Genomic DNA, 12,787 nt, shown 5'->3' on the forward strand with positions numbered 1-12,787 from the left:
TCTAATCATTGTGTTTTTAAAGTCTTTGTGTGTAGACATTTTGGGCTACCTCGAGCACAATGACATCTATTGCTTGTGATCTTGGAAGTGATTGACGTTATTACCAAAGACAGTACAGCATGAAGAGGCTATAACTGCTTCTCCAAAATAAATCCCTAATCACACTTGTAGGCGATGTCATGGCGACGTTGGCTAGCAAAGCTCATGCGTAGAAACACGTAAACGGGTCGAATGGTCGTCTCGTGCCAAACTGCGCATGAGCATGCCGTCAAATCAAAGGCACTACTGCGATATAAAGTTGTTTTCAACAAAATTCAAATGCGTCAGTGTCACTTTCATAAGGTTGGAGTAATAACATTTAGCTACTTAAGACATTGGCTCGGATCTAGGTTTTGCCTTTAGATTGAGAAAATGAACAGGTAAGGAAGACATTTTCACTTCCCTCCTTGACTTCTCAAACCCCAAATACCGGCCTGGTCTGTTTGTTCTGTTTCGCAAGCGTTCCCGGAAGTCTCTGATGTCATAGAGGCCTTGAAGTAAATGTTGGGCCCGAAAATGTGCCTAACTTCGATAATAGCGTCCTGTTTAACACCGCCAAATGATTTTTAGCATAGAGTCATGATTGCTAGTATGATAGTTAGAAGATAGAAAGTTGCAAAGAAAGAAGTGACCCAGAACATACAAAAGGCAACCAGCAGTCTTCATCAAGCAAGTCCCAGGGATTCTAACAATACAAATTCCTTTGCATTAGTGCATTGACGTAAGCTCACCAGACAAGCCCAAATTATTCAACACCAAGTCAGGAAGAACGTAGGCCTATTTCTCCTTTATATATTTACTTATTTTTCATAGACTCGGCCAAACCTTGAAGGAACAGTAAATGAATGTGTCCATAGCTCATGGCTCATGCCCCTTTTGCACTAACCGGACGAAGCTAGATTAATAACAGTTGCAAAACATCATCAGAATGTAAAAGGAAGTATGCAAACCATGCTTTACAAAAGCCAGGAGACGCTTTCGTGGTACCAAAAACAACATTCTCTCCTTTTCTCTTCTCATGTACCCTCCCTTCTTTGAGAAGCATGGTTGTGTTCAGTGGAGAGAAATTGATTTGAAACGAGTGAAACAGAGAGGTAGGCTAATACCTGAGCTTGTCCAAGAAACGCTCATTTTCGTATACCGTGGCAAAACGGTTTTGTGCCCTACTAAACGCGACCCTGGTGCTACTACGTCAATCTGTTTCCTCAACAACAGGAAAAGAACAAAATCCAGTCAAATAGGGTGAGTATACATCTCCCCCATTATGCTCTCCTTCATTATTCAAGAGAGCATAATGAACCACTGCTGAAAGAGTGTCACTGTTGGAGCGGCGCTGAACTGCCGATGATACATTTGCATTTTCAAACTACCAGCGTGTATTTTTGGCAGGATGCAGCACAATCGAGCCACTGTCCTCTGTGACAGTCATGCCACACATTATTTTAAAAAATAAAATATATATACACACACTGGATGATGGCCAACTAGCTGCGACAGGACCTGATATAAATGTGTCATAGGCTAGTTGTTTATCTCCCCATAGTGTAGTCTGGGCTCGGCTATGTTATATAAAAGGGCTGCCCTGCTCTGTGGAATCTCTGAAGTGGGCTCCTTGACAGAGACTAGAGTGTCCTTCTTCACAAGGCTGAATGATAAGTGGGTTAACATGGCAGATCATGGTGAATGTCTCAATGCTGTTGCCAGCTGAAGAGTAGCCAGCCAGCAAAACATTAGTGAGTGCTTGGCACATTCTTTTGGGGTAAAATGTGAGAAACAAGCTTGAAGTGAGACTTGGTGTGTGTACGTACACATTTTACTATACTTGTGAGTACCAGAACTATTCACAAGAATAGTAAACCAACACAAATTCAGAGAAGTGAGGACATTTTGCAGATCCACAATTTTAGGCGTAGGGGTTATGTTTAGGGTTAGAATTTGGGTTAGGGTTTAAGGTTAGGGTCAGGGAAAATAGGATTTTGAATGGGAATCAATTGTTGGTCCACAAAAAGTAAGATATATAGTACCAGTCAAAAGTTTGGACACACCTACTCATTCAAAGGGTTCTTTATTTTACTATTTTCTACAATGTAGAATAGTGAAGAAATCAAAACTATGAAATAGCACATATGGAATCATGTAGTAACCCCCCAAAAGAAGTGTTAAATAAAAATATAATTTATATGAGAATTTTCAAAGTTGCCACCGTTTGCCTTGATGACCGCTTTGCACACTCTTGCCATTCTCTCAACCATCTTCACGAGGTAGACACCTGGAATGCATTTCAATTAACAGGTGTGCCTTATTAAAAGTACATTTGTAGAATTTCTTTCCAACTTAATGCGTTTGAGCCAATCAGTTGTAAAAAGGTAGGGGTGGGGGTGGCTCAGTTGGTAGAGCATGGTGTTTGCAACGCCAGGGTTGTGGGTTCGGTTCCCACGGGGGGGCCAGTACCATTTTTTTTTTTTTTTAATGCATGAAATGAAATGTATGCATTCACTACTGTAAGTCGCTCTGGATAAGAGCGTCTGCAAAATGACTAAAATGTAAAAAAAAAAAAATGTAAATGGTCTTCTACCAAATAGGGCTATGTCCATATTATGGCAAGAACAGCTCAAATAAGCAAAGAGAAACAACAGTTCATCATTACTTTAAGACATGAAAGTCATTCAATTCAGAAAATTTCAATAACTTTGAAAGTTTCTTCAAGTGCAGTCGCAAAATCCATCAAGCGCTATGTTGAAGCTGGCTCTCATGAGGACCGCCAAAGGAAAGGAAGACCCAGAGTTACCTCTGCTGCAGAAGTTCATTAGAGTTAAATGCTTCACAGTGTTCAAGTAACAGACACAACATCAAAATGTTCAGAGGAGAATGTGTGAATCAGGCCTTCATGGTCGAATTGCTGCAAAGAAACCACTACTAAAGGACACCAATAAGATTAAGAGACTTGCTGGGGCCAAGAAACATAAGCAATGAACATTAGACCAGTGGAAATCTGTCCTTTGGTCTGATGAGTCCACAATTGAGATTTTTGGTTCCAACCGCCGTATCTTTGTGAGACGCAGAGTAGGTGAACGGATGATCTCTGCATGTGTGGTTCCCACCGTGACGCATGGAGGAGGTGTGATGTGTGCATTCTGCAGCGATACGCCACCCCATCAGGTTTGCGCTTAGTGGGACTATAATTTGTTTTTCAACAGGCCAGTGACCCAAAACCCACCACCAGGTTGTGTAAGGGCTATTTGACCAAGGAGAGTACTGATGGAATGCTGCATCAGATGACCTGGCCTCCACAATCACCCGACCTCAACCCAATTAAGATGGTTTGGGATGAGTTGGACCGCAGAGTGAACGAAAAGCAGCCAACAAGTGCTCAGCATACGTGGGAACTCCTTCAAGATTGTTGGAAAAGTATTCCTCATTAAGCTGGTTGAGAGAATGCCAAGAGTATGAAAAGCTGTCATAAAGGCAAAGGGTGGCTACTTTGAAGAATCAAAAATATATTTTGATTTGTTTAACACTTTTTTGGTTACCACATGATTCCATGTGTTATTTCATAGTTGTGATGTCTTCACTATTATTCTACAATGTAGAAAACAGTAAAAAGAAAAGAAAAACCCTGGAATGAGTAGGCGTGTCCAAACTTTGGACTGGTACTGTTGCTGGTGTGTTCGTTCCTCGGGAGGTTAAGTTGGTTCAGCGCAAACATTCATTCAGCTCCAGGTGATTTATAGTTCAGTTGAAGTCGGAAGTTTACATACACTTAGCTTGGAGTCATTAAAACTCGTTTTTCAACCACTCCACAAATTTCTTGTTAACAAACTATAGTTCTTGCAAGTCGGTTAGGACATCTACTTTGTGCATGACAAGTAATTTTTCCAACAATTGTTTACAGACAGATTATTTCACTTATAATTCACTGTATCACAATTCCACTGGGTCAGAAGTTTACATACACCAAGTTGACTGTGCCTTTAAACCGCTTGGAAAATTCCAGAATATGATGTCATGGCTTTAGAAGCCTCTGACAGGATAATTGACATCATTTGAGTCAATTGGAGGTGTACCTGTGGATGTATTTCAAGGCCTACCTTCAAACTCACTGCCTCTTTGCTTGACATCATGGGAAAAAAATCAAAGAAAAAACCAAGACCTCAGAATAAAAATTGTAGACCTCCACAAGTCTGGTTCATCCTTGGGAGCAATTTCCAAATGCCTTAAGGTACCACGTTCATCTGTACAAACAATAGCACGCCAGTATAAACACCATGAGACCACGCAGCCATCGTACCGCTCAGGAAGGAGACGCGTTGTCTCTTAGAGATGAACACACTTTGGTGCGAAAAGTGCAAATCAATCCCAGAACAACAGCAAAAGGACCTTGTGAAGATGCTGGAGAAAACAGGTACAAAAGTATCTACATCCACAGTAAACCGAGTCCTATATCAACATAATCTGAAAGGCCACTCAGCAAGGAAGAAGCCACTGCTCCAAAACCACCATAAAAAAGCCAGACTACAGTTTGCAACTGCACATGGGAGCAAAGACCATACTTTTTGGAGAAATGTCCTCTGGTGTGATGAAACAAAAATAGAACTGTTTGGTCATAATGACCCTCATTATGTTTGGAGGGAAAAGTGAGACGCTTGCAAGATGAAGAACACCATCCCAACCGTGAAGCACGGTGGTGACAGCGTCATGCTTTAGGGGTGCTTTGCTGCAGGAGAGACTGGTGCACTTCACAAAATAGATGTCATCATGAGGACGGAAAATTACGTGGATATATTGAAGCAACATCTGAAGACATCAGTCAGGAAGTTCAAGCTTGGTCGCAAATGGGTCTTCCAAATGGACAATGACCCCAAGCATACTTCCAAAGTTGTGGCAAAATGGCTAAAGGACAACAAAGTCAAGGTATTGGAGTGGCCATCACAAAGCCCTGACCTCAATCCAATAGAACATTTGTGGGCAGAACTGAAAGTGTGTGCGAGCAAGGAGGTCTACAAACCTGACTCAGTTACACCAGCTATGTCAGAAGGAATGGGTCAAAATTCACATAACTTATTGTGGGAAGCTTGTGGAAGGCTACCTGAAACGTTTGACCCAAGTTAAACAATTTAAAAGGCAATGCTACCAAATACTAATTGAGTGTATGTTAACTTTTGACCCACGGGGAATGTGATGAAAGAAATAAAAGCTGAAATAAATCATTCTCTCTACTATTATTCTGACATTTCACATTCTTAAAAGAAAGTGGTGATCCTAACTCACCTAAGACAGGGAATTGTTACTATGATTAAATGTCAGAAATGGTGAAAAACTGAGTTTAAATGTATTTGGCTAAGGTGTATGTAAACTTCCGACTTCAACTGTACATCCTTCATCTGGCCTTGACAGACTAGCCAAGGCCAGATGAACGAACGAACGAACGAACACACACACACACCAGAGCATTGAAAATGCCCTTTTTGACATACCTTTTCCACATCTGTATTGTTCACCTTCTTTACTGCAACTTGCAGTGAATTCACACCAACTCCTAACTGTAAGTGAGTGTTAAGGGTCAAAAACTAGTCTATGCTTTTTGTCCTGAACGGATATGTCAGACTGTAGTAAATGATATACAAACACAAAAGAAACCAATGAAATGGATGAAGGGGTCCACGCTGGTATAGCTTGCCAATGCTTGTTCTCTCGCTCGCTGTCACACACACACCGATAGGCCGAAATAATGAATGAGCAACAAGGTGTCCAATACAACTGCAGATATTCAACCATCATTTCTTCATTACGATCAAAGATGATCAGGATTCTGATTGTTTACCATAGCACTTATTTTTCACCGGCACTCACTTCGCTGCAGTTAGCAAACAATAATTGTTCTACTACATTAGGCCTGATCTCTTGAAACTCAACACATAACTGCAAACATATGTATCCTCCTTGCTCACACAGGCTCATAGAAGTAGGCTAGATGAAATGCATCAGAACAAGTCCAGGCACCAGGCAAGTCTAGTCAAATGTATTCATCAAGGCTCCTTATGTGTGACATGATGACCACTATTTAATGAGGAAAATTAGTACAGCCAAGCATTCCCCAAGCCAGACATCACCATAGCACTTGAATAGTGTTCTTATGCACAAACCACATTTGATATGTTTACTATGTGTCCTGTGGCAGGGAACCAGATCCTGCTTGCAGTACACCTTCAGAGTATGTCATCTTATTTCCCTGGAGATGTTTGTGAACTGTGGGAAACCATTTACTGGATAGATTGAGCAACTTCAGGAGCGTGTTCAGTAAGGCACGCCCTAGCAAAACAAAATCACTATTGGACAAGTTCAGGTATGACTTCCGCGTTTCACTCTGTTTCAAGACGTTCTGTCTCTGCTGAACACAACCGAGACGCTAGACTAGAGGCTTGGCTGTCTTGTTTGTTTTGAGTGAGAATCTCAACTGGCAGATGCTCAAGACAGATTTCAGTCACACTTCACGCTTGAATTTCACAATCCAGCCCCCTCGATACTGCCTACACCGCAAGTCAAATCAAATCGTATTTTTCACATGTGCCGAATACAACAGGTGTAGACCTTAACGTGAACTGCCCTTAACCAACAATGCAGTTAAGAAAATAAAGTAAAGAAAATATTTACTAAATAAACTAAAGTATAATTTTTGTAGTTTTTTTAAGTAACAATAAAGTAACTATAATGAGGCTATATACAGTGGGTACCGGTACCGAGTCAATGTGGAGGGGTACAGGTTAGTCGAGGTAATTTGTACCTGTAGGTAGGGGTCAAGTGACTATGCATAGATAATAAAACAGCAAGTAGCAGCAGTGTAAAAACAATGCAAATAGTCCGGGTGGCCATATGATTAATTGTTCAGAAGTCTTATGGCTTGGAGGTAGAAGCTGTTAAGAAGCCTTTTGGACCTAGACTTGGCGCTCCGGTACCGCTTGCCGTGCGGTAGCAGAGAAAACAGTCTATGACTTGGGTGACTGGAGTCTCTGACAATTTTATGGGCCTTCCTCTGACACCGCCTAGTATATAGGTCCTGGATGGATGGAAGCTTGGCCCTAGTGATATACTTGGCAGTACGCACTACCCTCTGTAGCGCCTTACGGGCTGATGCCGAGCGGTTGCCGTACCAGGTGGTGATGCAACCGGTTAGGATGCTCTGGATGGTGGAGCTGTATAACTTAGTGATGAGCTTTGTGGGCACTATGGTGTTGAACGCCGAGTTGTAGTCAATGAATAGCATTCTCAAATAGGTGTTCCTTTTGTCCAGGTGGGAAATCAGTGTGGAGTGCGATTGAGATCGTGTCATCTGTGGATCTGTTGGGGCAGTATGCGAATTAAAGTGGGTCTAGGGTTTCCGGGATGATGATGTTGATGGGAGCCATCACCAGCCTTTCAAAGCACTTCATGGCTATCGATGTGAGTGCTATGGGGCTGTAGACATTTAGGCAGGTTACCGTCGCTTTCTTGGGCACAGGGACTATGGTGGTTTGCTTGAAACAGGGAGGGGAGAGGTTGAAAATGTCAGTGAAGACACTTGCCAGTTGGTCCAAGCATGCTCTGAGTACAGGTCCTGTTTATCCGTCTGGCCCCGCGGCCTTGTGAATGTTGACCAGTTTAAAGGTCTTGCTCACATCGGCTACGGCGAGTGTGACGACACAGTCATCCAGAACAGCTGGTGCTCTCATGCATGCCTCAGTGTTGCTTGCCTCAAAGCAAGCGTAAAAAGGTATTTAGCCCATCTGGTAGGCTCGCGTCACTGGGCAGCTTGCAGCTGGGTTTCCCTTTGTAGTCCGTAATAGTTTGCAAGCCTTGACACATCCGACGAGCATCAAAACCGGTGTAGTAGGATTCAATCTTAGTCCTGTATAACCGCTTTGACTGTTTGATGGTTCGTCTGAAGGCATAGCGGGATTTCTTAGAAGAGTCCGGATTAGTGTCCCGCTCTATCCTTTAGCTGGGTGCGGATGTTGCCTGTAATCCATGGCTTCTGGTTGGGATATGTACGCACGGTCACTGTGGGGACGATGTCGTCAATGTACTTGTTGACGAAGCCGCTGACTGAGGTGGTATACTCCTCAATGCCATTGGATGAATCCCGGAACATATTCCAGTCTGTGCTAGCAAAACAATCCTGTTGCGTAGCATCCGCGTCATCTGACCACTTCCGTATTGAGCGAGTCACTAGTACTTCCTGCTTTAGTTTTTGCTTGAAAGCAGGAATCAGGAGGATATAATTATGGTCACATTTTCCAAATGGAGGACGAGGGAGAGCTTTGCACACGTCTCTGTGAGTGAAGTAAAGGTGGTCTAGAGTTTTTTTTCTGGTTGCATGCGACATGCTGGTAGAAATTAGGTAAAACGGATTTAAGTTTGCCTGCATTAAAGTCCCCGGCCACTAGGAGCACCACTTCTGGATGAGCATTTTCTTCTTTGTTTATGGCCTTTTTCAGCTTGTTGAGTGCGGTCTTAGTGCCAGCGTCGGTTTGTGGTGGTATATAGACGGCTACGAAAAATATAGATAAAAACTCTCTTGGTAGTGTGGTCTAATCAAATCACACTTTATTTGCCACATGCACCGAATACAACAAGTGTAGACTTTACCGTGAAATGCTTACTTACAAGCCCTTAACCAACAGTGCAGTTCAAGAAGAAGAAAGTCTACAGCTTATCAAGAGGTAGTCTACCTCAGGCGAGCCATACCTCGAGACTACCTTAATATTAGACATTGCGCACCAGCTGTTATTGACAAAAAGACACACACCCCCACCACTGTTCTTACAGAACATAACTGTTCTGTCCTGCCGATGCACGGAAAACCCAGCCAACTGTATATCATCTGTGTCGTCGTTCTGCCACGACTCGGTGAAACATAAGATATTACAGTTTTAAATGTCTCGTTGGTAGGATAGTCTCGAACAGAGCTCATCCACTTTATTCTCCAGTAATTGCACGTTGGCCATTATAGTGGATGGAAGAGGCGGGTTACCCACTCGCAGACAAATTCTCACAAGGCACCCTGATCTCCGCCCCCTTTATTTCCTTATTTTCTTCATGTGAATGATGGGGATTTGGTCCTCATCTGGGAGCAGCATTATATCCTCGCTTCAGACTCATTAATGAAACAATCTTCATCCAGTTATTAGGTGAGTAATCTCTGTTCTGATATCCAGAAGCTCTTTTCGGTCATAAGAGACAGTAGCATCAACATTATGTACAAAATAAGTTACAAACAATGCGAAAAAACACAAAATAGCACAATTGGTTAGGAGACCGTAAAATGGCAGCCATCCCCTTGGGTGCCATTCTTTGTCTCAAGAGTTTGTTTTTTCTACTTCCTTTCCTAATTTTTTTGAGCTCATTATTAGGAATGAACTTTAAACCAACATTCCACATTCCTTACTTAAACTAACAAACTGATTAATTGTATCAACATTTCACACACACTGACAACATCCGATACAGATTTGTACAACAATTAAATTTAAAGGGAGAATTATATATCTATATAGGATATATCTATATAGGTTAGCATTTCGCTACACTTGCATTAACATCTGCAAACCATGTGTATGTGACCAATAAAATTGGATTTGATTTGATTTGATATGGCTAGGGACGGGGGACTGAAAGCTTACTTAAACGCCAAAATAGCAGCCATACAGTTTCTACAAATAGCCTACCGTATTTATTTATAAACAAATAAAGTATGTACCTTTTTGTGCATTTTTGGCAAACATTTTGGGCATTGTCGCTGCAGCACCTTTAGAAACATCTAGGCTGAATCCCATGAGTGCCCTGTCTAATGAACAAAACAATTTAATCCCTGAAGATATTGGCTTTCCTCTACTGTCACAGAAGAGACACTGACTGTTCAGAACAAAACATGACATCTGACCAGCAGAGGAATTATTTCCAAAGTTGATCACATAAGCAACCCTGTCTGTTCCAATTTGAGGTTGTGTGGAATGCGGTGCAACCACCAGTGACTTTTAGTTTCATTTTAAGGAATACTGAAGAGCTGACTACCTTAATAAATAACAAATCACATTATGGAGACACTCAGCAATGCGACCTGACTCTTACAGACTTGATATCATTGGCCACTTTAATAAATGGAACACTAGTCACTTTAAGAATGTTTACATATCTCGCATAACTCATCTAATTTGTATATACTGTATACTACACTATCTATTGCAACTTAGCCGCTCTGTCACTGCTCATCCATATATTTTATATTTATATATTCTCATCCCATTCCTTTACTAGATTGTGTGTATTAGGTTTTGTGGTGGAATTGTTGATAATACCTGTTAGATACTGCTGCACTGTCGGATCTAGAAGCATAAGCATTTCACTACACTCACATCTGCTAACCATGTGTGTGTGACCAATACAATTTGATTTGATTCATCATACACAACAGCCCCAACATCTTACAGAAATCAATAACAAAAATGTAATATACAAAGACTGCCACTATTGGCTCTTCGCAATATTTCCACCCTCCAATATGGCATGCATGTCCACATGGTGAAGACTAGTGGCAGTCGTGCCTAATTAGAATTGTGTTGTTGTTCACTGTTATCAACTGTGTGATTGTGGTGACATGCTGTGATCGCGGGGTTTCTGAAAAACTGGTCAAATAAACATAAATACTGCATTAGCTTGGTCAAGAAGAGAATTCAAAGACTTTGTGCAATACGTGTGTGTAACAGTCTGTTGGTAGACAGTAAAACGGAGGGTTTGTTTACTAGATGGATTGACGTCATTGAATATGTTATGCCAGTGCTTTCTACGGTAGAAACGCGCCCGCCATGGCATCGTATGCTGAAAGGGGACAGTCTGTGTTAAAAAGTCGAGTAGCTATCTCGCTACCTAGCTACGGTGGTACTGATAATCACGCACTTGGCAATAAACTAGATTGACTTCGAAAGCCTGGCTTTGGCTATTTGCTCTTCACCTCTCCTCGTCAAGGGTCGTGCATGAAATGAGAGCCATACAGCAGGGTTCCCCAACTGGCGGCCAGCGGGCCGAATTTGACCCACGGGTGGTTTTATTTGGCCACTATTAAAAAAAGAATTAAATTTTTTTTTTAAATGCTCCAAGTGATTTTCATTTAAGAAATCTGTTCAAGTATTCACACGAATAATAGAGATACACGTGATCGTATACAAACGTAAGCAAGGTTTGAAATTCTGTTTTAGTCAAACATTATATAATGTTTGGGCTTCTTGCGGTCAATTTGCAGTTTCCAAATTATTTGTAATTATGTTCAGGTCCCCGACCATCCGCACAAGAAAAAAATTGCCCCGCAGCTGAATATAGTTGATGATCCCTGCCATTGAGGTTTCTGAGTTCCGTTACTAAACTAGCTAGGTAGTTAACGTTAGCTGCTAAACCTAACTAGCTACTGTAGCTAACTGTAGATAGCCTTACGAGTGTGACGAGAGACCAGCTAGCTAGCTGCTGTCAGTAGAATTGTAGATACACTGGAAAAGTAATGCATTACCTGTCCATACACCTTTGGCACGGGTGGCTGGACTGCACTCCGCCGAATGCGATGCTGATACATGCCCGAAGCTCTGTCTTCCCTTGCATTATGTGCAGCTCGTCGTTTCGCATCGGCGCCTATTCCATGGATACATTCTTCATTTGCGTTCACCGTAGAAAAACCCCTGTCCTGCGGTAGCAATAACCGCTGGTCTCGATGAAGACGAAGGGTGGAGGAAAATGTACCAGGAGCGAAGAAAAATAACAAATATATTGTAAACCTAAGAGGGGACAGCATCTTGACTGTCTGTCTTGTCGCCATGTTTGTGTATGTTTCGTTTGGGTAACTAGAAGTGCTCCTTCGAGAAGCGATCATCCCCCTCTCCTAAGCAAAGTATGCTAGTTGCATTGGGCAAGTTCGTTTTGCATGTCTCGGTGCGTCGGGTGGGTGGAGACTTCACTTAAGGACCAATGGAATGTCTAAAATGTAAAAACTCCGGACATCACGGGCACCGGGCAATGGAAAATGAACTCGCCCATTGTTAGCGACTTTTTGGTATATTGAATGAGTTTGCATTTATGGATGCACTTGAAAAATATCCAACATCATATACAACCAATGATGTATATCTAAATCATTGTATACAACACTACATGGCAAATCCTTACACATGTACCAACCCCAAAAAATCTGAATGACAAAAATCGAAAAAGTCTGAAGGACAAAGTTCAAACGGCCCAAAATAAACGAATGAGAAGTATAGGCCTACTCAAGCTCAGCCGTAGGACGCACATTGGTCTTAATCTTGTTGTACATGATAGAACTTGCCCCCAGTTACCTGTCTGGTTATTTTAATTTCATTAGAGACTCCAGAGCCAGTGTTGCCAATATCAGATTGCTGCGCTATAGGAGCATAGCTGGAAAAAGCTATTTCTTAATTAACACTGGTGGAGATGAATTGAATGGTGCACCAAACCATAAAACCATCCCTACACTATGGATTTTTAAGATAAACCTGAATAGATAGTTTGTGGGCAAAATGCTTTAAAACTGTATAGGCTTAAAGCAGTAGTTCCCAACCTTTTTCAGTTATTGTACCACCAACTGAATTTTGCTCTGCCCGGAGTACCCCTGAAGTACCCCTCGTGCATTTTACCAGTAGGGTTATGGTTTCATTTGTCTTTTCAAGTACCCCCTGTGGATAGGCCAAGTACCCCTGGTTGGAAAATACTG

General features: G+C 41.9%; 1 protein-coding gene across 2 annotated transcripts in view; it reads right to left on the reverse strand.

The window, feature by feature from the left end:
- The window catches only part of LOC106612559 (sortilin-related receptor), a 78,138-nt gene extending 66,179 nt beyond the window's left edge, over nucleotides 1-11,959 (reverse strand). The window contains exon 1 of one of the 2 annotated variants that reach the window (XM_045724476.2): nucleotides 11,573-11,959. In XM_045724476.2, coding sequence (XP_045580432.2) covers nucleotides 11,573-11,929 — 357 coding nt within the window. In that variant the 5' untranslated portion in view covers nucleotides 11,930-11,959. The remainder of the gene's footprint in view (nucleotides 1-11,572) is intronic. The other variant, XM_045724475.2, reaches the window with a different exon arrangement.
- Nucleotides 11,960-12,787: the final 828 nt, after the last annotated feature.

The sequence above is a fragment of the Salmo salar genome, chromosome 09, assembly GCF_965601325.2.
Source record: "Salmo salar chromosome 09, fSalSal1, whole genome shotgun sequence".
Classification (NCBI taxonomy): Eukaryota; Metazoa; Chordata; class Actinopteri; order Salmoniformes; family Salmonidae; genus Salmo; species Salmo salar.